Source organism: Sceloporus undulatus, chromosome 3 (genome assembly GCF_019175285.1).
Source record: "Sceloporus undulatus isolate JIND9_A2432 ecotype Alabama chromosome 3, SceUnd_v1.1, whole genome shotgun sequence".
In the NCBI taxonomy this organism is placed as follows: Eukaryota; Metazoa; Chordata; class Lepidosauria; order Squamata; family Phrynosomatidae; genus Sceloporus; species Sceloporus undulatus.
Genome location: NC_056524.1, coordinates 684479 through 712079, shown reverse-complemented (window position 1 = coordinate 712079; position 27601 = coordinate 684479). Strand labels below are relative to the sequence as shown.

At 46.8% G+C, this 27601-nt stretch overlaps 1 protein-coding gene across 3 annotated transcripts in view; it reads right to left on the bottom strand.

The window, feature by feature from the left end:
• The window catches only part of NUMA1 (nuclear mitotic apparatus protein 1), a 182722-nt gene that overhangs the window by 15872 nt on the left and 139249 nt on the right, over window positions 1-27601 (bottom strand). For 2 of the 3 annotated variants that reach the window (XM_042458107.1, XM_042458108.1), the window contains exons 7-13: window positions 17586-17743; window positions 15500-15617; window positions 13011-13128; window positions 11232-11372; window positions 10499-10624; window positions 2377-5841; window positions 1087-1128 (exon numbers count right to left, since the gene is read on the bottom strand). In XM_042458107.1, coding sequence (XP_042314041.1) covers window positions 1087-1128; window positions 2377-5841; window positions 10499-10624; window positions 11232-11372; window positions 13011-13128; window positions 15500-15617; window positions 17586-17743 — 4168 coding nt within the window. The remainder of the gene's footprint in view (window positions 1-1086; window positions 1129-2376; window positions 5842-10498; window positions 10625-11231; window positions 11373-13010; window positions 13129-15499; window positions 15618-17585; window positions 17744-27601) is intronic. The other variant, XM_042458109.1, reaches the window with a different exon arrangement.

Genomic DNA, 27601 nt, shown 5'->3' with positions numbered 1-27601 from the left:
TGCATCTCCCAGAACCTTCCAGAGGTATGGCTGCCTCCCCACCTAATGGGAAAATGCTCTGAATGGAAAGAGACCAGAGCACTGCTCAACTCCTCAGCAAAAAAAGAGCAGCCATGCTCTCCTGCTGGCAAGGACTAAGGCGGCACAGGACAATTGTATAGGGAATGTTAGCAGCACCCCAGCCAAGCTTCCTTTCAAAAAAGTATCCTAGAAAGCAGCAGAGATGGACCCACACTAGAGATGTTCCCAATGGCAGCATACACTCAGAGCAGCACATCTGCTGTGGCAGTGTGAGAAAAAGTGGTACTAAGCAGACATTTTAGAAGGATGTGGCCTGAGAAAGATGTGCAGCCCTTTAGAGCACTGGGGAATGTGTGGCCCTCCAGTGATTACGGGACTGCAACTTCTATCAGTCTTGCTTACGGGGAGAGTTGCGGTCCATATCCCTGTTTGGAGGGACACTCCCACCTCACTTTACTTTATAACTTATGCCCTGCCCTTTCATCCAGGCAAGGAGTTTGCTCCTTACAATGTCCCTGCCCAAATTCTCTTTGCCAGACCAAGCCTCATTCTGCATCTGAAGAAGCCCAATGGGAGGATCATGTGGCTGGGCTCATGATTTTGCTGCTTGTGGGAGCTATTTCGTCTGCAAGTGCATTCATTCAGTGTGCCACTTGTATCAGGGCTACAGGCTCATTTATGTGTGAGCTGCACCTAGGACTCTGGACTAGATTAGCTAGCCTGTTGTTTGTTTCTTTCCTCTTACCAATTCTTACCCCTTCTCTTAATAACAGAACAAAAGTTTTGCTGACCTGTGTGAGGAGACAGCTGGGCAAAAGGTGCAGCATTTAGTTTAACAGACTATAAAGCCCTGTTTTGCCACACACCTCAAAAAGGAGGCTGGTGGAGGCCTCACGACCGGGAGCAAACCAGCGTTTTTCCAGGCTCATTCTCTGCGAGCCCCCCTTTGCAAACAGTTCACAACAGGAGAGGGCAGCCCCGATGGATGGAGGGGCAAGCAGCAGCAACAGCAGCAATGGCCATGCACTGTCATCGCTTAAGCAGCGGACACCTGGCATGCATTACCTGCTTAGCTTGCTCTTTCTGATATACCTCTAGCTGCTCCACCTGTAGGGTTGGGGGGCAAGTGGGGGGGGGGGGGGGGAGGAGAGGAAGCAACGGAGGGAGACATGAAAACACCACAACTGAAAACCAGCCAGGACAACCGCTGGCCACAGCAGGAGGGAAAGTCGACTGTACATCCAGAATGAGTTTCGGGGTCCTTATCACTCCCCAACCCCAAGGTGACAAAGCCAGAGAGCCATTGTGTAGAAATAGGGAGCCTTTCCTATGGGATCATGAGGTGTGCAGCAATGGAAGAGCATCCAGCTCTCTCATTCTTGGATGTTCCACCCTTCATAAAGTGCAACCGCCCATTGTCCTCCAAAACAGTGCTATTCCATATAGTGGGTCCAGGGACTGGTGCTGGTCCATGAGCCAAAAGCTGCCGGTCCCTGGAGAGTTTCCAGGAAAGAGAGAACCAGCCAACAGGCAGCTATGACACCAGCCCCCCATCCTACCCAACAGCATAAGAAGCACTGTTTTAGCCCCAAGGACTTCAGGGGCTAGAAGTGGAAGGGAAAACCCTGCTCAGCCTGCTGCCACTCAGCAGGAATTCTATGATTCTATGAATATGCCCCTCACGAGCCTAACTCAAGGCAGCCAAGATGCTCAGACCAGCATCTCTAAAGAAAACTGGGCCTAGGGAAGGAGCAGCCACAGGAACACACAGCCTGCAATTCACCTTGGCTGGCCGAGAGTGACTCATTCAGAGCTCAGGTGATGGGTATAGAAACAGTGCTGTCCTGCAGAGAGAAAGAGTGTGTGCTTCCTCCTCTTTCTGCATGTTCCTTCAAGATGGATGGCATGGCACAGAAAGTGGCTGGGTGACTCTCACCCAGCACTTCACCCCTAAGTGGGATGCTTAAGCATTAAAGAATGGCCACAGAGGCTTCCTCTTCCTAAAGTGAACTGGACCAATGGAAAATTGTGGATGACCAGCTCCTCATCAAGCTGGCCAAATCTGGAACAAATGTGGGTTCTTATTACTCAATCTCCCACCAAAGGGCTGCTCCAGAAGCAGCAAAAGGGAAAGTAGGAGAGCTGGATGAGAAGGGATGCTCCCTCCCTCCTTCTGCCAACCATCCAGAACAGCAACCAGAGAACATCTCCCAGAAGCACTTTGTGGTAAGGTGGACACAGTTGGTGTTCTGCTTCCTTCTCAGCAATGCACTCCATCACCCAAGTGGAGTTTTCCCTGGCTTTCCCTCCAAGACCATCTACCTGAACCATGGCACAGCGGGGAAGGGAGCTTACCTGTGTCAGCAGCTTCTGTTTTGCCTCCTCATACTTGACAGTCATGGTCTCCAACTTCTTCTGGGCCTCTTCAGCCTCTCGCTTGCTGATAGCCACCACTTTCTCAGAGTCCAGCTTGGCAGCCTCCAGCTCCTGGATATATTTTTGCTTGGTTTGCGTCAGCTCTGCATCCAGGCGCTGCAGCCCATGGCTGGACTGTTCACTCAGCGCCCTGTTCTCCTCTGCCAGCTGGGCATGGGCCTGTTGGAGGGTGGCCAGTTGTTCCACGTAGCTGCTGTTCTCCACCTGCAGCTGCTGGACAGAGTGCTCTTGCTGGAGGAACCTCTCCCGTGCAGCGAGCAACTCTGTGAGCTCCAGCTTGGTCCTGGCCAGCTCTGCCTGGAGGATGCTGGTGGTCTTCTGCATCTGCTCTGCCTCCTCCCGGTGCTTGCTCTCCTGAGAGGCCTGCTCCACCTGCAGCTGCTGGTACAGGCGCTTGATGGGTATCAGCTCTCCAATCAAGGTCTGGGCGCTGGTGAGCTCCTGCTGTCGGCTGGAGAGGAGCTGATCCTTCTGGAAGACCTTCTCCTGCCAGGCCTTGAGCTCCTTGCAGAGGTCTTCCTCTCTCTTGGAGAGCACCCCCAGCTCCTTCCTCAGGGCCTCCACAGACATTCTCATCTTCTCTGCCTGCTCCTGGGAGTTCTGTGCTTCCGCCTTCATGGTTGAACACCTCTCAGCCGCTCGGGAAGCAGCAGTGGCCATCTCAGACTGGAGGAGTCGAAGCCGCTCCTCCAGTTTCTTGCTCTTCTCTGACTCGGCCATGACCAGCCGCCTCAGGTCCTTGCTTTCAGCTTCCTTCTCAAGCAGCTGCCTGTGCATGATGGACATCTCCTTCTCCAGGCTGCTGATGAGGCTGGCCTTCCTTTCGCCGTCTTGGAGGCACCGTGACATTTGCTCCTTCCAGTTCTCCTCGGACTTGCCCTTCTCCTGAGCCGAGGTGCGCAGTGAAGCCAGCTCCTTCTCAACTCTTGAAACAGCCTCTCTGCTCCGGGCCAGTTCCTCCCCCTGGTCAAGAAGGTCCTTCTTCAGCTTCTCTTGGCTGGCCTTGGATGCCTCCAGGACCTTCTCCAGCTCAGAGGCTCTCTGCTTGTGCTGCACCACCTCCTGCTTCAAAGCCTCTATCTCCTTCTGCTGCTTCTTCCTTGAGGCCGCTATCGCCTCCTCCAGTGTGGCAATGGTGCTTTGTTGCTCTTTGCAATGCCGCTCGAGGCTCCCCACCTGGCCACGGAGCACCTCACACTCCTTCAGTTGCTTCTCATAGAGCTCCCGGCTGGACGCACACTCCTGCTCTCGGAGGCGCTTCTCTTCCTCCAGGCTTTTCAACGTGAGGTCCTTGGAGTGAATCGTGGCTTTGATGCTTTCCATCTCTGCCTCCCGGGTCTGAGCTACTTCCAGAAAGCCCTGCAGTTCATTCTCCATTTTGGCTCCCCGCTCCTTCAGTGCCTCCACGGAGGCCAGCTCCCCCTTCAGCTTGCTGACAGTCTTCTGCAGGTCCCTCAGCTCCTCGCTGCGAGAGACATTCTTCAAGCGCAGCTCCTCCAGCTCCTGCTCTTTCTCGCTGGCCACTTCCTGGGCTCTGGCCACCTCTTCCTGGAGGCCAGTGACCTCCACGCGATGCTCATTGGTCAGGTTCTGCAGCTGGGCCTCCAGTGCTGCCTTGCTGGCCTTTTCCGTGGCTAGCTCCGCTTTGGCTTTCTCCTCCTCACCCGCCAGTCGCTTTGCTTCCTCATCACGCAAAGCCAGCTCCCTTTTCTGCTGCTGTGTGGCCTCCTCCAACTTGGCCTCAAGGGACTTCACCTGGGAAGAGAGCTGCTCCACCTCGTGCTCCTTTTCCTTCAGGGAAGACCTGACGCTGGAGAGACAGGACTCGGCTGTGGTCAGGTCTTTCCGGCTCTGCTCTCCCAGCTGCTTTGCTTTGGCCTCCAGCTCTGCTCTCTTGCGTTTCTCCTCAGCAAGGTCTCTGGTGGCAGCTTCAAGGGCCTGCACTGCTTCACACCGGTCCTTTTTCGCTTTTGCCACACTCTGGGCTGCTTCTTGGCGAGTGGTTGCCATCTCCTCCTGCAAAGAGGCCATCTCAGCCCTGAGTTTCTCCTCAGCACCCTCTCTTGCCTCGGCCTGGGAAAGCGCACGGGACAAATTGGCCTGAAGCTTAGCCAGAGCTTCTTGGTGTTTGGTGTTCAGGTGCTTCATCTGGTTTTCCAGTTTGCTCACCTTCTCTTGTTCAGCTTGAAACCTTTTCTGGAGCTGCTCCCGATCCTTGCTGAGGGCCTGGACCTTCTCCTCCAGCCTGCCACACTCCCCGGTCTCCCCTTTGGCAGCAGAAGACACTTCTGTCAGCTGCCGCTGAAGCTCCTGGACTTTGGTCCTGGATTCCTCCCCCAGCTGCTGCACCTGGCCCTCCAGGGCTTGCCTCTTGGCCTTCTCCTCCTCCTTCTCCTGCACTGCTTGGTCCCGGTACTTGTTTAGCTCCTGGATCTGGTCCTCTAGCTCAGAGATCCGCCGAAGATTGCCTTCCAGGGATTCGCCGGCCCTCCTCTTCTCATCCTCCAAGATGCCCTCCGTGTTGCGGACAGACTCTTCCAGAATCAGAAGCCGCTCCTGGAGGCGCGTGTTCTCCTTAGCCAGCTTCTCCTTGTCAGCCAGTTTTTGTTGGGCCTCACGCAACTGGCTTTTTAGGGCTGGCACGACTCCTGCTTGGGCCTCACTCTGCTGGCATTGGGCAGTGAGGGCCAAAATCTTGGCCTCCAACTCCTGGATCTTCTGGCTCCGCTCAGTCTTCTCCCTCTGAGCCTCTGCCACGGAGGTGTTCCGAGCCTGTTCCAGAGACTGCATCCGCTTCACTAGAGAAGACAGTTCTGCCTCCTTCTGTTGGAGCTGCCGCAGAGCCAACTCCTTTTCCTGAGCAGCCTTGTTGTACTCTTCCTGACTCGCTGCTTCCACTTGAGCCACCTTCTCGCAGCTTTCCTTCAGTGAGTTGTTCAGGTGATCCACTCTAAGGGTCAGCTCCTGGAGGGCCGCCTGAGACGCCTGTTCGTTCTTCTGCATGTCTTCTGCCAGCTGCCCTCTCTGTATCCTCTCTTCTTCCACCTGCTGGTGCAGAGCAAGCAGTTCCTCATCCTTCTGACGAAGGTGACCTGTCAGATTTGCTATCTCTTCCGTCAGGGTTTTGACCTGACCCACCAAGCGCGCCTCTTGGGCCTGAGAGTCCTGCTCTAGCTTCTCTTTGGCTCGAGAGATCTCAGAGGCAGAATTCTGAAGGTTAGTGAGGAGACCAGTGAGCTGGAGCTTCTCTGCTTCAAAGTTTCTCCTTTCTGACTGAAGGTTGGCCTCAAGCAAGTGCTTCTCCTCTTCAAGGCGGAGAACAGTCGCCTGAAGCTCTGCCTGCTTGCCGCTGAGACTGGTCACTTGTTGGTTTAGGTCTTCAAGCTGTTAGGAAAAGAATGAAAAGGGTTATGCACCTGGGGAACATGACGATGACTGCTGCCCTGCCTTCTAGAGTGGTGTTCACTTTTCAGTGAAACTGAGTTCTGTTGTGAAAGCTCTCCCTCACTGTGGTTCACACTCATGCACGTTCTTCCCATTTGTAGCAGACACTGGCCACACAGAGTGTGGACTGGCTGACCATAAAATACCACAGATCACTTCTCCCATTGCCCCTTCCTTCCTGTTTGTATATTTAAAAAAAACATATTGGGAGTCTGCTTGGGACTCAGTTCTTGGAAAGAGACAAAATATAAATCAAATCAATTAAGTTCATGGAAGAGGAGAATCAACTTTGTTACAGAGTTACTTCAAAGAGATGAGAACATGGACACTGCAGGCAGAATGGACTCAGTTGCAAAACAAAGTGCGTGGAGCACAACTCTTCTCCCTGGGAAGCACATACAACTGTGTGCTAGTTGCGTTCTAATGAGTTTTGTTTTAAGGAGAAACCTTTTAACCGGTGTGCTTTTATTAGCTGTAATTCTGTATATAATTGCTAGCCACCTTTAGGGAGGGCAGCACAGAGGGAACTGAACTCATGCTCCACATGGGCATGCCCATTAAAAAGCAACCCAGATACACCAAGTGGCCAAAAATACAGCTGCCAGAGTTTGGAGCGGAATCAGTTTGAGTAAACTGTGTTGATTTCCAGATAATAGTTTTCCACTGATGTAATCCACAACATCACTGACATTTTTTGCTGCTGCATCATATTGTTGACTCATGTTAGGATGGTAGTTTACTAATATCCTTAGATCACTTTCACATATACTGCTGTCATGTCAGGAGTTGCTTCTCTTACATCAGTTGAAGGGCATGGTCCAGGAAGGGAGAGGAAAATAGCGGATGTGAACAACTGGCTTCGCAGATGGTGCCGCTGAGAAGGATTTGGATTCTTCGATCATGGGCTGCGGTTCCACGAGGAGGGACTTCTTGCAACGGATGGGTTGCATCTCACGCCAGTTGGAAGAAATGTTTTTGCCAACAGTCTCAAGAACTTGATCAGGAGGGCTTTAAACTGAGTTCCGAGGGGAAGGGAGACAATATTAAGGAAGGCGAAAGGGCTGGAGAAAATAGTCAAACTGACATAGAGGAAACAAGAAAAAAAGTGCAAGGACCCAACAGTGGGAGGCAAAAAACCTTGCACAGGCAGCAAGTAAAAGGGAACCAAGGTCTGCGATGTCTCTACACTAATGCACAGAGCATGGGAAATAAGCAAGATGAACTCGAACTCCTAGTACAACAAAGCAAATATGATATAATAGGCATCACTGAAACCTGGTGGGATGAGTCTCATGACTGGAATGTGGAAATAGAGGGGTATAACCTTTTAAAGAGAAATAGGCCAAACAAGAAAGGAGGAGGAATAGCACTATATGTCAGAGATATTTACACCAGTGAAGAGATCCAGGACATCAATCATGGAAGCCAGGTGGAGAGCATCTGGATAAGAATCAAAGGGGAGGGAAACAACAAGGATGTTATGGTGGGAGTCTACTACAGACCCCCAAGTCAGACTGAGGAATTGGATGATATCTTTCTAGAACAGATGACCACAGAGTCAGAAAAGAGAGATGTAGTAGTGATGGGCGACTTCAACTATCCTGATATTTGCTGGAAGTCAAACTCAGCAAAATCCTCAAGGCCTAGCAAATTCCTCACTTGCCTGGAAGACAATTTCATGGTCCAAAAGGTGGAAGAGGCAACAAGGGGGTCAGCTATTTTAGATCTGATCCTAACCAACAAGGATGACTTGGTTAATGGGGTGCAAGTGGTGGGATCCTTAGGTGGAAGTGACCATGTTCTCCTGGAGTTTGTAATACAGTGGAAAGGAGAAGCCAGGCAGAGTCTGACACGCATCCTAGACTTTAGGAGAGCGGATTTCAGTAAACTTAGAGAAGTATTGAGGGCAATTCCATGGTCAGAAATACTAAAAGATAAAGGAGTTCAGGACGGATGGGACTTTCTCAAAAGGGAGATACTGAAGGCACAATTTCAAACAGTTCCAGTGAGAAAGAAAAACGGGAGGTGTCTCAAGAAACCAGGATGGAAGACTAAGGAACTTTCAACCGAGATGAGTTTGAAACGGAAGATGTATAAGAAATGGAAAAAGGGGGGAATCACAAAAAAGGAATTCAAAGAAATAGCAGGCATTTGTAGGGTAAAGTCAGAAAAGCTCAAGCGCAGAATGAACTCAGGCTTGCTAGAGAGGTTAAGAAGAACAAAAAGGGCTTTTTTTGATATGTCCGCAGCAAAAGGAAGAAGAAGGAAACGGAACGTTCACTGAATGGAGAAGATGGCAAAATGCTAACAGAAGACAGAGAAAAGGCAGAATTACTCAACACCTTCTTTGCCTCCGTCTTCTCAGAAAAGGCAAAGGGGCTCAAGCTGAGGATAATGGAGCAGAGGACAGAATAGGGGCATTTCAGCACAGAATAAGTAAAGAGATAGTAGAGGAACACCTTATTAATCTAAATGAATTTAAGTCTCCGGGACCAGATGAACTCCATCCAAGGGTATTAAAAGAACTGGCAAATGTAATATCGGAGCCATTGGCAATAATCTTTGAAAACTCCTGGAGAAGAGGAGAAATCCCAGCCGACTGGAGGAGGGCAAACGTTGTCCCCATCTTCAAAAAGGGGAAAAAGAGGATCCCAACAATTATCGTCCAGTTAGTCTGACATCAATCCCAGGAAAGATTCTGGAGCAGATCATTAAACAGAGAGTCTGTGAACATCTAGAAGGCAATGCCATCATCACAAAAAGTCAACATGGGTTTCAGAGAAACAAGTCATGCCAGACAAACCTTCTCTCTTTCTTTGATAAAATGACCAGCTTGGTATATGAAGGGAATGCTGTGGATATAGTAGATCTTGATTTCACTAAGGCCTTTGACAAGGTTTCCATGACATACTTGCAAACAAGCTTGTAAAATGTGGGCTAGACAAAGGAACTGTTAAATGGATCTGTAATTGGTTGACCGGCCGAACCCAAAGGGTGCTCAACAATGGCTCCTTTTCATCCTGGAGAAAAGTGACCAGTGGGGTCCCACAGGGCTCTGTCCTGGGCCCAGTGCTATTCAACATCTTTATCAATGACCTGGATGACAGAATTGGAAGCATACTTATCAAATTTGCAGATGATACCAAATTAGGGGGAATAGCTAATACCCCAGAGGACAGGATCAAGATTCAAAATGACCTGAATAGACTAGAAAGCTGGGCCAAAGCTAACAAAATGAAATTCAACACGGAGAAATGTAAGGTATTGCACTTAGGGCGGAAAAATAAAATGCACAGATATAGGATGGGTGACACCTGGCTGAATGAAACTACGTGTGAAAGGGATCTAGGAGTCCAAGTAGACCACAAGTTGAACATGAGTGAACAGTGTGATGCGGCAGCTAAAAAGGCCAATGCTATTTTAGGCTGCATCAATAGAAGTATAGTGTCTAGATCAAGAGAAGTAATAGTGCCACTGTATTCTGCTTTGGTCAGGCCCCACCTAGAATATTGTGTCCAGTTCTGGGCGCCACAATTCAGAAAGGACATTGAGAAACTGGAGCGTGTCCAAAGGAGGGCGACAAAAATGGTGAAAGGTCTGGAAACCATGCCCTATGAGGAACGACTTAGGGAGCTGGGGATGTTTAGCCTGGAGAAAAGAAGGTTAAGAGGTGATATGATCGCCCTGTTTAAATATTTGAAAGAATGTCATATTGAGGAGGGAGCAAGCTTGTTTTCTGCTGCTCCAGAGAACAGGACCCGGAACAATGGATGCAAGCTGCAGGAAAAGAGATTCCACCTGAACATTAGGAGGAACTTCCTGACAGTTAGGGCTGTTCGACAGTGGAATGCACTCCCTCGGAGGGTGATAGAGTCTCCTTCCTTGGAGGTCTTTAAACAGAGGCTGGATGGCCATCTGTCAGGGATGCTTTGATTTGGATTTCCTGCATGGCAGGGGGTTGGACTGGATGGCCCTAGTGGTCTCTTCCAACTCTATGATTCTATGATTCTATGATCTGTGCAATTTTTCCTGCCCAAACTCTACATTTATTCCTGCAGAATTTCATTTTGGCACTGGTGGCCCAGCTTTCCAATCTATTAAGGTTGTCCTGGATCCTACCTCTGCCCTCTAAGGTAATTAGCTATTCTCCCAGTTTAACATCATACGCAAATTTGGTCAGCATGCCCACTATTCTTTCATCCAAGTAATTCAAGGCCAAGAACAGAAGCCTTGCCCCTCTCTCTCTTTCTCTCTCTCTCTCTCTGTCTGTGTGTGTGTGTGTGTGTGTGTGTGTGTGTGTGTTGGCATGAATTTTGAATTTGTCCTAAAGCTTACCATACTACAGCAATATTACAGAGATATTCAGGACAAAAAGTCAAGGAACGCTCTTGGGTAAGACAGAGTCAGGGAAATCTCTTTATCTGAAACAAAGCTAATGACAATAATCGCTTAGTTTTCCAAGAATGAACTTGGCATGGCAGCAAAACCTACTCTAGAATCTCAAAGAACAGTCCCACCACTCCATAATCTCCAGGGGCAATTTCTTACCCAGGAGCCCTCTCCCCCAGAGCAAGCACCATGGTAGCCATACTCCTACCTTTAAGACATCACTCATGACCTCGCCCTTCTCTGGCAGCGAGCTGCTCTCTTTCAGCTTTGCCAGCTGATCCTCCAGTAGGGAGATCTTCCCCTGCAGAATCTCCACCTTCTCCTCTAAGCATCTCTAGGAAAGAACACAGAGATAAGCAATCGAGTTACAGAATCAGCAAGTCAACTCCTGTCCCTAATACACACCCTCAACTGCAGAGGGCCATACAGTTGGAGGGGAGTCCACATGCTCAGAACCCCTTCTGATCCAAGGAAAACAGAGGAGATGGCAAAAGTAGGAACACTTTCTCATCCAGGCAACTGGTGTCTCCTCCTCTCTCAGGGGAAGGAGGGAATGCTAAGGGGCTCTGGGCTTGCTAGTGTGCCTTGCTAGGTGGTCATCCATCCATCCATCAGTCCAGCCATCCATGTGCTAACTATCTGCAGCACAACTGAAAGAGTCATCAAAGTGGCCACAACCTTCTTAAATAGCTCTTCTCAGAAGACAATGTGCTGTGCAAAGCCATTTGTGACATTTAAAACATAACTTTACTTCTACTGTAATGGATACTATGCCGCAGACAAATAAAATTGATCACTTAAGTTGCCCCTAACGATGTGCTGAAGCTCCTCTCTCTATAAGCAACATTCTTGATCAGAAGTAGAGACCTTAAGAACTCAAGCTGATTGACACATACACACACACCATAACAAACTAACCCCCCACCCATTCAATTACTGACCTTCTCACTGAGAGCATTGTGCAGTTCAGTTTCCAAATGGCTTCTCCTTTCCTCCCATTCCCTCAGAGCTGTGTCGTGTTCTTCAGAGACCTCATCCATAGCTTCCTGAAGTTCTGTAAGGGTGCGAGCAAATTCTCGAAGCTGCATTTAAGAAACCAAACAAACAGAACAAAAAAATCAGCAGTAGCAGAACATGCCACAAACCATCCTGGGCATAAAATGCTGTTTGAAAACACTGAAGTTCTGGACCATGCCAACCACTTCCATGTCAGGATTCACAGGGAAGCCACTGAAATCCAAAAACACATGGACAATTTCAACCGGAAAGAAGAAACCCTTAAAGTGAACAAAATTTGGCTACCAGTCCTGAGGAATAGCAAAATCAGGACTCAGCAAATGCAAATGGGAAACCACTCAGAGTCAGGGGCTTTCCCAGCAGATAATTGATCCCCAATTAGCAGACATTAATCCTCCTTTGCATTAGCCTCCCAGGCTGAGGCCGGCCATCAGCACAGAACAAGACACATGCAAATCCCTCCTGCATTCCCAGGCTCACCCAGTAGATATAGACCCACTTTTTCCAGGCAAGCATTCTCTGAAGATGCTAGCCACAGATGCTGCTTGAGAAACGTCAGGAAGAAACTCTTCTAGAACATGGCCACAGAGACCCCCAAAAAGCCCACAAAAAACCATGGATGCTGGCCATAAAAGCCTTCGACTTAAACAGAACAGGCCTTGTTTGATCCTTTCTACCTTTATCTTTAGCATGAATAACAACTCCTCTGTTCCAAAGAAAAGGAAGACTAAGAAGAGAAATAAAGTTTGACTACATGACTTGCTGGTCTAGAGCAGGGATGGGAAACCTGTGGGCCTCCAAGTCTTATTGGGTTCCAAATCCCCAACTATGCTGGCTGGGAGTGATGGATGCAGGGGTCTAACAGCATAAGCCTCTCTACCTTTAGTCTAGGTGCTCCGTGGAGCCCTTAGGGCTCTGCATGTACTTCCCAGGTGCTCTGCGGCTGCACCAGGAAAATGAAAGAAATACTCCCCCCCCCAGGTAACACTACTTCTAAACATACCATTAACTTGTAAGACATAGGGTAGGCCTCTTAGGGGCTTTGCTATAGAAATTGATTCTAAAAAGGGCTCCAAAAGTCAAAAAAGGTTGGGAACCCCTGGTCTAGGAGAATTATACTTCACCAGTATGAAGACTTACATTCAGGTGCAGGATATGGGAAGAGAAGGGCCATGCTTTTAGGGATAAGTCATGCTTGAGTGATATAGCACATCCTTTGCATGCAGAAGTTTATTGCTCCAGTCCTAAGTGTCTGCCTGTTTAAAATAGGATCTCAGACAGAAACTAATGGGAAAACCTTCTCTCTGCCTGATCTCCTAGGAAACCGCTGCCAGAATAGACCAAACTGGGCCAATTGGACCAATGGTCTTGACTATGCAAAGATGCTTCACATGTTCACTTATGCTCTTGATACAGTGACATAACCAATTATGGATGTTTGTTGTGGGTTTATATACTGGAGCTGAGAGGAAGATAATTTTCATAGTGTCAACTTAATCATTGGCCCCTCCATTTTCTGAAGACCTGTCTCAGGCAGGACAAGGGAACAGGGTTACCTGGGTTTGTAACCTGGCTGAGAGCAAAGTGAAAGGTTAAGGAAGCAGCCTTCTTATCTCCAACAGGAATCTAATATAGAATTCATTCCCCAGCCCTCCCTAGGTTTGAGACTATAGCACCACAGCAGAAAACAGGAGCATCTGTACCCTGAAAGTGAGATCTCCATTCTCCTCTGAGAGCTGGTTGATCTTCCGGTCCATCTGGCCCTTTTCTGTCTTTAGATCTTGACACTGCTTGAGTGTTTCATGCAGGCGCATGAGGAGGCTGAAAATAATAATAATAATAATAATAATAATAATAATAATAATAATAATAATAATAATAATGGAGGAGACAGCCATGGTACTTAGTATGAGCAGATCTGCAGCTCAGGTCAGCACTTGGTTCTGCTAGACTGGGGAAACAAAGGTTGGATTGCACGAAAGCGAGGGCTTCAGTCTGCCTGAGAATTACTTTTAACACTGAAACAACCTGCAAGCGAGAAGTGCTTTCTAACAGACACTCTAGGAGCCAGATGGCTCCAGCATGTTATATTTATTCTTCTGAAAAGTAATTTCCCAAGCTTTCCCCAGAAGGCCATGTGTTTGCCAGTTTCAAATGAGAAAGAAGTGTACCACTGGCCTGACTTGTTCTACAGCTTCTACAGTTTACAAAGGCAACGAGGATGCTGTGGCTATTACATGAAGAGCCATGTTTGCACTAGCTTGACAGCTGGGCGAGCAGCAAATCTCATTCCCTATGAAAGGACCAAGAGTCCAATGCAATGCTGTTTCTGCACAAGGCTCATTAGTGCTGATGCACCAACAAGCCAAAGATTCAGGGCTCAGGCCAACATTTGGAACAAATATAAAATCCCTGGTGCCCTCCCCTCATTAAAAAAGTATTAAACCCAATGCAGAATTAAAAACAAACAAACAAACAAAAACATACAAGTTAAAAGTTGACCAGAAGGTCAACATCACATCAGCCAACCATCAATGAGAGCGGCAGTATCTTATTCCCAGACATTTTTCTGAGGCCAGGTTCTCTATTCTGGGAAGGCCTGCCAGAAGAGATCCGTCTTAACAGCCTTTTTGATGCTGTCTAAGGATGTAAGCAGACGGATCTCATCCAGAGACCATTCCACAGTCTGGGGGTGATGATGGAAAATGCCCTCTGGGAGGTAGCCAAGAGCCTAGATGTTTGTGGCTGAAGTAGGCCTCTCCCAGAGGAGCGGAGTCCGTGGGGAGGATTGTGGGGGAGAAGGCGCTCCCGGAGAGAATCATAGAATCATAGAGTTGGAAGAGACCGCAAGGGCCATCAAGTTCAACCCCATTCTGCCATGCAGGAAATCCAAATCAAAGCATCCCTGACAGATGGCCATCCAGCCTCTGCTTAAAGACCTCCAAGGAAGGAGACTCTATCACCCTCCGAGGAAGGAGTGGATTCCACTGTCGAACAGCCCTTACTGTCAGGAAGTTCCTCCTAATGTTCAGGTGGAATCTCTTTTCCTGTAGCTTGCATCCATTGTTCCGGGTCCTAGTCTCTGGAGCAGCAGAAAACAAGCTTGCTCCCTCCTCAATATGACATCTCTTCAAATATTTAAACAGGGCTATCATCATATCACCTCTTAACCTTCTCTTCTCCAGGCTAAACATCCCCAGCTCCCTAAGTCTTTCCTCATAGGGCATGGTTTCCAGACCCTTCACCATTTTAGTCGCCCTCTTTTGGGCCCAAGCTTGGACCCAAGCCATTTAGGGCTTTAAAGGTGATAACCAACACCTTGTACTGGGTCCGGAAGCTAATGGGCAGCCAGTGGAGGGACTTCAGAACCGGGGTAATAAGATCTCACTTCTGTCTCCTCTGAAGGAAGGCAGATCACCTGGAGCCTGAAGGACTAACTGTAACACCTTCTCTCTTAGCTATGCAGGTGACAAGCAGTCCGCCCAACTTGAAAGCTTCTGCTGGGCAACCGCCCCTAGACCGAGTGTGGGCAACTGCCAGTGGCTGGAGGATGATGGGCTACACTGTTCCCCTTGACAACCCTTGTGAAATTTGGAGGGACTAACAGTGGTCTCTCAAGCCATTAAGAGCAGTGCTATAGGATATTTTGCTGCATTTCCGGGTGTTTTCAGCCCTTCCTCACCTTCTAAAGGCTCTTTACAGGTCTTTTATCCTCCAAGAAAGAAGTGATTAGACTTCCTGCTCTAGTCACTTCCTATTTTGAAGACCAAAAGCCTGGATGAATGCCTCTGGAGGCCTAAGAAAACATCACCACTCCAAACAATATGGAGGAATGGCCAACGGCATCTCTCAGAGGCTGGTGGGGGGTGTCTCAATTCTCAGCCCATTTAAGAGGGGGCATGGGAAATCTGGGGCGGGGCAAGATTACCTAGAGGGGACACCACTTCACCACTGCTGGCCTAAACAATCTCTGCTCATTTGCCTAGCCTCCAAGTTGGGAGGAGTCCCTGCCCTTTACCATGGTGCAAGACACTCACTATGGCCAACAGATTTACTCAGCCTGGAGGAGAGGAAGATGAAAGCAATGAGAAAGACAGTGGTGCTGGAAGGAAATGAGAAAGTCACCAGCGCCTGCCATCTGAGCCAAGGAGGAGTCCAACAGTACAAGGGGAGACAGTCGCAAGGGACAGACCTTTCGTTCTTTTCTCGGAGCTCCTCCATCTCCTTGGGCTCCAGTTGATCAGCAGCCTGTCTCTCGTGGAGGAGGGTGAGGCGGTCGATCCGCTGTTTCATCACCAGGATCCGCGTATCTGGAATAAGACAACAGAGAAGGAAAATGCATTGGTTAAGATCTGTACATGATCTCAATATTGCAATAGTTTAGTTCCATTGTAGTTGTCACTTTTGTAAGTTTTTAATTATACTGTGTTTTAGACTGTAAGCTGCTTTGGGTCTCAATTCTGGGAGAAAAGCAGGATACAAATTAATATAATAATGATACATTTTATTAATAATATAACATACATAAAATAAAAGGAAGGAAAAGGGGAAAATTCTTAGACATAGTATTACTTATACAATGTGTTATAAATCATACTAGTTACATATTTTAATTATATTATCTAAACTTATTCTCATTAAACCATTTATTGTTTATAAAACCAATAATAAAAAATAATATAAATATCTTCATTTTTACTTCTATTCTTTTTCAGAGTATACTATTCATGATTCCACTGAAACTTAACACTATTAATTTGCTACTAATTAACTTATCACTACAACCAAGTGCCATCCTCATGTTATTCTGCCTTCCAAAACTGTAACTGTTCTTGTGAAGGTAACCCACCTTCCTCTTTTACTAACACCTTTTCTACAAATACCTTCCATAGAGTCAAAATCACTCCTATGCATTATTAATATAATAATAAATAACTAAGAGGCTGCTAGGTATTTTTTCATAGGCGGCTCCAGCAAACATGAACACATCTCCATCCAGATAAAGCTGCTCCAGGAGGCAGAGCATACTCAGACTATGCTGCTTCACAACAATCCACCAACCAGGGGAGGGGACCAGGGATTTTATATGTTTTGTATTTTTAACTTTGATAGCCGCCCCAATTGTTCTCAGAGGGGCGGGATACAAATAAATTCTATCGTCGTCATCATCATCATCATCATCATCATCGTGGGAAGAAAGAAGAGTAACTGTGGAAGCTCAATGACTCCTACAAGACTGATACTGAACATAAGGGAAGAATGTCTGTGTCTGTCTTATCTTGGCAAAAGGCACTGCAGATGGGTGGGATGGGAAAAAGGAAAGAAGTTGCTGAATGGATCCAGCAGCAAGCCCACTTCAAAGAAGTATTCAGAGTTCTGCTAATAAAGCTTCATTGAGATAAACTGGTGAATGGGCTTTGCCCAGAAGAATCACTGTATGGATTATTATTATTATTAACCTTTATTTATGAAGCGCTGTAAATTTACACAGCGCTGTACATGCAATCCTTTTAGTTAGACGGTTCCCTGCCCTCAGGCTTACAATCTAAAAAGACATGACACAGAAGGAGAAGGGAGTGGTAGAGGGAAAGGGTAAGAGGTCCAGCAGTTCCTCTCAACCTCCGAGGCCTGGACCAAGGCAGATGGATTGGAGGGAGGGCTTGGCTTCAAAATGGAAGGTTAATCATTATCCAGGGAAAATACATACTCACAAGTAGGATAATGCATATACAGTACATAGCATGGATGTTAGGAAACATCCTTGAAGTGTGGTCTCCTTCTTTGGAGGTTTTTCAAAGAGAGTCTGGATGTCAGGGGTGCTTTGATTGTGTCTTCCTACATGGCAGAATGGGGCCGATGGCCCTGGGGGTCTCTCTCTTCCAGCTATGAAAGAATGTTCTCCCAAAACAGATGATCTAGTGATCTCTGACTGATTGTGGCAAACATCTAGGCTCAAATTTCACGTGTACATCATCCTGAACCTTTTGCTTTGCAAGTAACTTTTCCTCTAAGAGACTGCTGTTGCAGGGAACTGCTTGAACCTTTGTGGCACCAGGACACGCATGTGGGTCCTCTACAAATGAACAGCTCTGGTGGTATGCCAGAGACACCAGGGTACTTTCCCCTTAGTTCCTCTGGTGTCTGCAAGCTGACATGATCATCTTTGCAAAATGAGCAATCAGTGCCTCCGCCGACAGAGAGAGACAGTGCGTCCCAAGGCTCTGCTGGCAACCGAAGTGCAGACTCCAGCTGAGGCTTACAGTGAGTGGCTTCCTCACCTTTCTCATCAATGAGCTTGCGATTCTCTGCCAACTCATGCTCCAGTTCATCTCGGTTTTCCCGCTCAGCTTCCAGAAGCTTCTTCAGCCTCCTCATTTGGAACTGAGGCGTCTGCATGACGTCGCCGATGGGAGAAGTAGATGATCCAGGGAGCATTCTGAGGGGAGAAACAACCAAACAAACACTCGTGAATTTTATCTTAGTTTTCTTTTATAAAGTTTAAGATAGCTGTTTAAAATGTTTCTTAAAAGCAGAGTGGTTTACCTTGAGTAGCTAAAATGAAACAATTTTTTAAAACTCTTTACCGCTTCAGATTCATTAAGTTTTCTCAAAACTCCAGAGTCCACACAATAAACAAAACAAAACAACAAAAAAACAAGCTTCATCCCAAAGACCCCAGCTGCCCAAGACCAGGAAAAGAGGTGATTTTTGCAGCACTTCACGCATATCTTGAGGGGCCCACAAATTCTACACTTTCCTTAGAGGTCTTTGCAAAGCGTCAGGATGACAAATATTCAGTTAAAAGTATTCTTCATCTTTATGCCACCCTGAGGTCTTAAGATACGAGAGGGATATGAACAAACAAGCAAGTCATTCGTTTGGGTTCTAGTCTCTGGAGCAGCTCCATCTCCATGATATCCAGATATTTAAAGAGACACCAGAGTACATTTTCCTTAGAATTGCATTGGTCTTTTTTGGCCAGTACATCACACTATAGACTCACATTTAGCATCTGGTATACTAAGATGGCTAGACCCTTTCCTCATGGACTGTTTTCAAGCCAGAGCAATGAAAGCCATGCCAACAAGGTCCTTCTGAGAGGGCCCAATGCCAAGCACTGGGCACAGCAATGGCCATCTGCACACCATATTCCACCATAATGGCCCAAGTGCTCCCTTCCAGATCATGTTGTCTGCTCAGCAGATGTTCACATACAACAGAGACAAGAAACAGTATTCAAAAATTTCACACCCATGTTTGGAGCCAGAGATACTTAAGAGGAATGTGATTAATAGGAAGTTATTTTGCCCCCAGTTCCCCTGGGAGAAAGAACACTGGGATGTGGGCCATCTAATAAAAACTGAATAACATTTCTGAGGTCCAGGGACTTACAGAGTCACCTTGCCACACAAGTAACTCACTTACATAGATCTGGTCTAACCAATCTATGCTGATTTAAATATAATTTTTTCTGTTTTAAATGTGTCTATAAAGCTGGTGGTCATCTTCCTCCATCATTGTGATTACACCAGAGGAAACCACAGTGCTGCCCACTTTGGTGAGACTTGGGGTATCCGGTCACTCTCCTGATCCAGGACTAGGCAGTCCATGGATGTAGGATCCAGAAAAAAGACACTCATTGGAAGGGCACAATTTGCTTCTGCAGAGACCGAAGCCATAGAGTGGCTTGCTGTGACAGAGTGGGAAGCCACAATTCGTTTAACAAGGCAAAACACTCAGAGTGGCAACATTGGCATCAGTGATGTCTGTGGTTGTTAATTTATCCATTTATATCCTCTCTTGCTCTCAATAATGGGACTTAGGGCAGCTTATAAATTATAGACATCAGTAAAAAAAATACAGAAGCTATTTAAAAAACAAATAAACATTAAGCACAGTTAAACCCATTTTGAATTGCTTGAAAGACAATAAAAAGTCAACACAATGGTAGTGTAGCAATAAAAGTGCACTAAAGTAAATATCTAAAAGCCAGCTGGACAGACATGTATTTACTTGCAAGGAAGGAGCCATCCTGGGTTCCCTAGGAACAGAGCCCCAAAGCCAGGGAGCAAGCCCCTCTCGCTTGTAACCCCACACAAGCCTCAGATGGCAGTGGAAAGAAAAGAAAGACCCTAAGGTTGTGTTCCAACTTGCTTAAAGGAGGCTGCGTGGAGAAGATGGCAAAATGCTAACAGGAGACAGAGAAAAGGCAGAATTCAATACGATAGTTGCCGCAGTCTTCTCAGAAAGGCAAAGGGGCTCAACCTGGAGGATAATGGAGCAGAGGACAAAGAGGGGACTTTCAGCAACAGAATAATTAAAGAGATAGTAGAGAATACTTATTTAAAAATGAATTAAAGTCCGGGACCAGATGAACTCCATCCAAGGGTATTAAAAGAACTGGCAATGTCATATCGAGCCATTGGCAACATCTTTGAAAACTCCTGGAAAACAGGAGAGATCCCAGCCACTGGCGGAGGGCAAACGTTGTTCCCATCTTCAAAAGGGGAAGAAAAGAGGATCCCAACAATTATCGTCCAGTTAGTCTGACATCAGTACTAGGAAAGATCTTGGAGCAGATCATAAACAGAGAGTCTGTGAACATCTAGAAGGCAATGCCATCATCACAAAAGAAAGTCAACATGGGTTTTCAGAGAAACAAGTCATGCCAGACAAACCTATCTCTTTCTTTGATAAATACCATCTTGGTAATGAAGGGAATGTGTGGGATTAGTAATATCTGATTTCACTAAGGCTTTGACAAGGTTTCCCATGACATTCTTGCAAGCAAGATTGTAAAATGTGGGCTAGACAAGGCAACTGTTACATTTGGAATTGGTGGACCAGCCGAACCAAAGGATGGGTCAGCAATGGCTCCTTTCATCCTGGAAGAGAAGTGACCAGGGGGGTCCCAAGGGCCTCTGTCCTGGGCCCAGTGCTATTCAACATCTTTATCAATGACCTGGATGACAGAATGGAAGCATACTTATCAAATTTGCCAGATGATACCCAAATTAGGGGGAAAGCTAATACCCAAGAGGACAGGATCAAGATTCAAAATGACCTGAATAGACACAAAGCTGGGCCAAAGCTAACAAAATGAAATTCAACACGGAGAAATGTAAGATATTGCACTAGGGCGAAAAAAGAAAGCACAGATAGAGATTAGGGGGACCACCTGGCGAATGAAACTACGTGTGAAAGGGATCTAGGAGTCCAAGTAGACCACAAGTTGAACATAAGTGAACAGTGTGATGCGGCAGCTAAAAAGGCCAATGCATTTTAGCTGCATCAAATAAAGTATAGTGTCTAGATCAGAGAAGTCATAGTGCCACTGTATTCGGCTTTGGTCAGGCCCCCACCTAGAATATTGTGTCCAGTTTCTGGGCACCACAATTCAGAAAGGACATTGAGAAACTGGAGCCAGTGTCCAGAGGAGGGAGACTAAAATGGGAAGGGTCTGGAAACCATGAAGCCCTATGAGGAACTACTCAGGAGCTGGGGGATGTTTAGCCTGGAGAAGAGAAGGTTAAGAGGTGATATGAATAGCCCTATTTAAATACTTGAAGAGTTGTCATGTTGAGGAGGGAGCAAGCTTGTTTTCTGCTGCTCCAGAGACTAGGACCCGAGCAATGGATGCAAGCTGCAGGAAAGAGATTCCACTCAACATTAGGAGGAACTTCCTGAGAGTAAGGGACAGTGGAACAAACTCCCTCGAAGTGGAGTGGCTTCGGGAAGTCTTTTAATTTGTCGAATGAGAAGGTATGGAAGGAAGAGGAAGGTATGATATGAGAGTGATGGGGGCTGGGGGATTGAATTGTTATTTGTTATATGTAATGTGAGTTGTTGTTAGATGTTGTATTGTTTTTATTGTTTTGCTTAATATAAAAAAGAAGTGAGTGGCGTCTTCTTCCTTGGAGGTCTTCAACAGAGGCTGGATGGCCATCTGTCGGGGAGGCTTTGATTGTGATTTTCCGGCATGGCAGAATGAGGTGGGACTGGATGGCCCTTGAGGTCTCTTCCACTCTACGATTCTAGGATTCTATGGTTGTTAGACGCTCCTGAACCTTCCCTAAACCCCTGGTATGAAGAACTACCGGCTGTACCCCATCTGCCCTTTTGAGCAAGGTGATCGAGAGGGCTGTCGCCCTTCAACCCAAGTCACTTGGATGAAACCAATTATCTAGACCCATTTTCAAACCGGCTTCAGGACGGGATCTGGGGTGGAGACTGCCATGGTTGCTCTGGCTGGACGATCTTCGCTAGGCACCCTGTTGGTGCTTCAGATCTCTCAGCGGCCTTTGACACAATAGATCACGACACCTCTTGGAACGCCTGGAGAGTTAGGAATCGGTGGCACTGCACTCCAGTGGTTCCGGTCCTTCCCTCGGGTAGATCCAGAGAGTGAGGCCGGGGACAGCGCTTCTCGAGAAAGGAGCTTAAATGTGGCGTCCTTCAAGGCACCATCCTGTCCCCAATGCTATTCAACATTTATATGAAGCCCTTTGGGGGAAATCATTCGCAACTGGGGCAGGTGTATCAGTAACTGATGCACCCAAATATATTTCTCCATTTCCAATCAGCATTTTCTCCCCCATCAGTGTCTTGAGGCAGTAATGGCCTGGATGAGGAAAAACAAACTCAGGCTGAATCCAGACAAAACGGAGGTTCTTACAGTAGGGCCCCCAAACCAGGTAGAGGTTTGCAACCTCCGTCCTAGATGGGCTCACACTCTCCCAAAAGGACGTGTTCATAGTCTGGGGCTGCTCCTAGACCCGTCGCTTCACATGACGAACCAAATGAATGTGACGATCAGGAGTGCCTGCCATCAGCTCCGGCTGATACGCCAGCTGCCGCCCTTTCCTGGAAGTAAAGGACCTAGAAACTGTTGTACATTCACATGGTAACCTCACGACTTGATTTCTGTAAATGCGCTCTACATGGGGCACCCTTGTGCCTAGTCCGGAAACTTCAACTAGGCAAAATACGGCAGCCAGGTGGTCGCCGGAAAAACAGGAGTGACAATAACATCCGCCCCTAAAATCTCTTCATGGCTGCCTATTAGTTTTCTGGGCGCAGTACAAGGTATGGGTTATATCCTTTAAAGCCCTACATGGCTTGGGTCCAACCTATTTGGAGGGATCGCCTGCTCCCTACAATCGCCCCGCTGCACCCTCAGGTCCTCTGGGGAGGAATCTACAGCCGCCTTTAAAGACCAGACTAACTGCTCCTCCCAGAGGGCCTTCTCTGGCAAGGGCTCCCAAACTATGGAACGGCCGGCGGACAAGATGTCTCAAATTGTCAGTTTAGACAGCTTTAAAGACGCTGTCAAGACGGATTCTCTTCCAGCAGGCCTTTCCTGAATAAAGTGCCCTGCCACAGAATGAATACCCCCGCATCATGGATTATTAGCCCACCGCGCTGTCCTCGCTGTATTTTATTGTATTTTTAATAGATGATTTTAATTGTAACTTGTTTAATCCGGTTTTAAGGGGGGGGAATTTGGGACGTAAATTTGTAAATGTGGATTTTTAACGTGTTGTAAGCCGCTTGATTGTCTTGTTACATAAAATCGGGATATAAATAAGAGTTTATTTATTTTTTATTTATTTGGGAAGGTCTTTTTAAATACATCCAAGGAGTCACAGACAGAACAGGCAAAGGGGTGAGGAAGCACAACCTGCAAATGGTTTACAACCGACGAAGAAAATCCAGCCAATGCTTGGCTCAGCAAGGACCAGAGAGACCCTCTCACAGCCGCAGGAAGAGTTTAGCGCATACCATGCAGCTGCGGACAAGTCTCCATAGGGACCCCCAAAATGCAGTGTGCAAACAAGGATCAAGGAACACGAGAGATGCTGCAGACTGGGCCAGCCAGAAAAAATCAGCAGAGCAGAACATGCCACAAACCATCCTGGGCATAAATAAGCTGTTTGAAAACACTGAAGTTCGGACCATGCCAACCACTTCCATGTCAGGATTCTCACAGGGAAGCCATTGAGATCCACAAACACCTGGACAATTTCAACACAGAAAGAAGAAACCCTTAGAGTGAACAAAATTGGCTTCCAGTCCTGAGAACAGCAAATAGGACTCAGTAAATGCAAATAGGAAACCATTCAGAGTCAGGGGCTTTCCCAAAGATCATGAACACCAATTATTAGACACTAATCCCCTTTGGCATTAGCCTCCAGGCTGAGGCCGCCATCAGCACAGAACAAGACACATGCAAACCCTCCTTGCATTCCAGGCTCACCCAGTAGATATACACCCAATTTTTCCAGGCAAGCCTTCTCTGAAGATGCCAGCCCACAGATGGCGGCTTGAGAAACGTCAGGAAGAAACTCTGCAGAACATGGCCACAGAGACCCCCCCCCCCCCGAAAAACCCCAAAAAACTAAAGATCCAACAGCTCAATCAAACTCAAAAGGGAGATCTATAGTCCTTGAAACAGCCTGGACCACAGTCATAAAGGTCATCACAGCACTTTGATTGAGTCAAGAGATGGACCAGCAGCCAGGGCAGCTGTTAAACAAAGGATGACCCCTGCTTCCAAACACAGTTGACAATCTGGCTATAACTCTTTGGGCCAACTGAAACTTGTGAGCCCTTTTCAAAGGCAACCCCATGTAAACCACATTGCAGTAACCAGAGCGGCTGTCATGAAGGCATGTATCACTGGGACCCACATCAGACTTCCTCAGAACAGGCACAGCGGCACACACAGCTTTACATACGTGCAAATGCACTGCGGCACTGCTGAAATCTGGTCTCCAGGTTCAGGACTGAATCCAGAGCACCCCAAACTGCAAACCATTCCCAGATCTGTCTTTCAACTAACTAGGGGCACCTCTGTGTTGTCGAATTAAGCTTCCATTTGTTTACTCTCATCCAGTCCAAGCCCACCAGTTTAGCACAGAACAGACATCCTCCTAGAATTAGGTGGAAAGTAGTAGTAATGTAATGATTGGAATAAATAATGTTAGTAATGTTACCTGTCTTAAGTTCCATCTCCAGAAAAAGGCAGCATATAAATCAATCAGTCAATCACATATGTAACAGAGCTAGGTATTATCAGCATACTACTGTAGTGACACCTGACCCGAAAATAGCATACTAGTGACTCCTGACCACCTCTCCAGCAGTTTCAGGTATCTGTTAAAATGGCACAGGGGACAAGAGAGCACCCTGAGGGTCAAGGAAACAATCTATTAGCACCACCCTCTGAGATCGCTCCTCCAAGAAAGACTGGCGCCACTGTAGCACAGTGGCTTTAAGCACCCATTCCATCAAGCCAACCCTGAAGGATACCAAGGTTGATGGTAATCAAAATGCATCGAGAATTCTAGCAGGACTAACAGGGACACATCACTCCTGTTCAGTTCCTGAGGCAGATCACTCACCAAGGTGACCAAATCTAACTTGGCCCATAACCAACCCAAATACATCGAGTTTGTCCATCTCATCCCAGGAACCCCTGGAACTGAGAGATCACCACATGCTCTATGCTAGTACTTGCCCAAAAGTGGAGTACGGAGAATGGCTGGATAACTGTCCATTATAGTTGCGTCCAGGGAAGGTTTTTCAATACAGATCTACAACAGCCTCCTTCAGGCATTCTGGGTCCCTGCCTTATGGTAAGGAGGCATTAGGCTCCCACTACCTACCACGGAGGCAGTTCCCCCCTCTGATTCTTATATTAATAATAATAATAAGTTGTTTATTTATATACCGCTACCAAAGATCATAGCGGTGAACAGCAAGTAAGCTAATGAGCAAGTAAGCTAATTTGCCCCCAACAGTCTGGGGACTCATTTAGCTCCCTCCTCGGAAGGATGCAAGCCTGAGTTGAGCTTGGGCCCTTTGCTGGTCTTGAACTCGCAACCTTCTGGTTTTGAGTGAATGGCTGCAGTACAGGCATTTAACCACTGCGCCACAGGGCCCTTCTTCTTCTTTCTTCTTCTTAACCTTTATTTATAAAGCACTGTAATGTACCACAGCGCTGTACATACAATCTTTTTAATTGGACTTCCTGCCTCAGGCTTACAATCTAAAAAGACACGACACAAAGGAGCTAGATTCTAACAGAGCCCTGGCCCCTCAAAACAGTGCTGCTTTTTGATTTTTTTCTAAGAATTGGGAGGAATTTTCCTCACAGGAGCCAAAGAAGGGAAAGAGGTAAAGGAAGAATTTGTTTGATTTTAAAGACTACAGACACAGAGACAGAAAGGAGGGATAGATAGTAAAAGAAAAGAATAGAGAGAGAGAGAATCAAAGAGCTAAAACCAAATTCCAAAAGAGCAGGAGTTGAGTAGGAGCAAGTGTGCTTATTGTGTGGCTAAAGCAGGGTGAAGCACTGAGAAAGAAGTCAAGGGATCCCTAGTTATACTGAGGAAAACCTTTCAGATCACACAAAAGCTCTAACCATGCCTGGAAGCCCTGGGAATTAACCATCTCTAGGATGTCGCTTCTTCTTCTCTCGAGACAGAGAATCTCCTTTCCCCCTTAAACTGCAGGGAGACAAATTCATTACAAGGTGGTGATGTGCTGGATAAAGAAATGAACTTCCAAGGGAGCTTCATCAACTTCCTTGCCCTCCCTGACTTTGTTCCTTCATTGTGTTTTGGCATGAGTTTGCAATCTTGCTGCATGGCATTGGAACACAAGGATAACTCCCAGCAGGTGTTGAAGAAGGCAAGAGTCACTTACTTTATTGACACTTGGATGAAGACGCAACTTTCTGCAGCTTCAAGAGTGCACTTCTCGCTTTGGTGGGGGTGGTCTCTTCCAAACTGGGCCTGGAGATACTGGATGTCTGAGGCACTGAGGAAGAAGAGGCCAGGCAGGAGGTTCAGTGCACACAAAGGCAAAGTGGAGCAAACTTTAAGTCTAGGATCACTTTTGAGCAACACCAGTGGAAGAAATGCCAGAATTCAGTTTTAACAGGTGGAACAATAAAGAGTCCTGTGCAGGATCTTAAAGATTAAAATAAATGTATTTTTGTGAGGCTCCTTTGACAATAGCACCTTCAAAGGTGCTTGAAGCATTACCAGAATTTCAAAACATGCACACACGCATAGAACAACAGAACGTGTTGTTGGGGTAAAACAATACAGGGTATTCAAAGGGAAACAGAAAACTAGAGTGACAACTGCGTTATTAGTATGGCAGCTAAGATAAACTGTACACTCATCATAACATTCTAACATAGGTAAGCCAGATAATATACCTAGAGTAATAAGAATCTGTTACTTTGGTAAGATTGGAATTATGAGTCTATGTATTGGGAAACTGTGAACAGCTCTTCATGCAGCTGAATAAAGTGGGCTACCATCCATGAAAGATCATCTGTAATAAATATATTATAGTCTTCATGGTGCCACAGGCTCTGTTGTTTGTTTTTTTGGAGGGAGTGGTGGGTGCTGCAAGGGACTATTACAGCCACCCATTTGGAATATGTATCAAGTGGACAGACCAACTTGCTGAGGAAGAAAAGGCTTCAACCGATTCCACCAATGCAGAAGTCTCCAATCCCCAACAGCTAGACTTAGACAAAGGCAAATGAAGTGGAGATATGAAAGTTTACAGAATAGGAATCAAGAATGTGAGCATAACTAGGGAAAAAACAGATCATTTCCCAAATAAAAGGAACGTCCAATGACATCAAGAGGCAGTAGTCCAAGGGCAAAACAAGAAGCAATACTGCAAACAAAACAAAAAATCTATGTAGGGACCTCCTGACAATGACTACCATTCCTTTTCCACAGTGCTCTGAGATGTCACCCCTTCTCCCTATCAAGCACACGCTGCGGCTGCCAATGTCTGCTCGCTACATTTTCCATATGGTGGGTCGATAGTCAGATGTGCCAGTGTCAAGGCCAGCAAAAGTGTGCAGATGCTGCATGCCTATGAGCACAGACCATGGACAGCCAGAGGGTCCCCTATCAGACAGAGCACCTTCCACATGCAATGTTTGTGGGCAGTATTCAAGTGTGGGATAGATCATTACACTCGCCTAAAACCTTATAGTTTGCGTCAGCACACATTTCTGGTCTTAAAACTCCGCTCATGCGGTGCATGCTCTACAAGCATGCCCAGTAGCAGCTGTCTTTCACTCTCATACTTCTTTGCCTTCTCTTATACTAATACATACCCCGTTTCCACTCGTTGAAAGAGTAACTCTTGAGGTCTAAAGGGCAGCAGCTTTGACAAAGCCCTTCTGCAACCCCCATGACTAACCTCACCAAGAAAACTGCACCTCAACAGACAGTGATTCTTCTCGACGGATCATCAG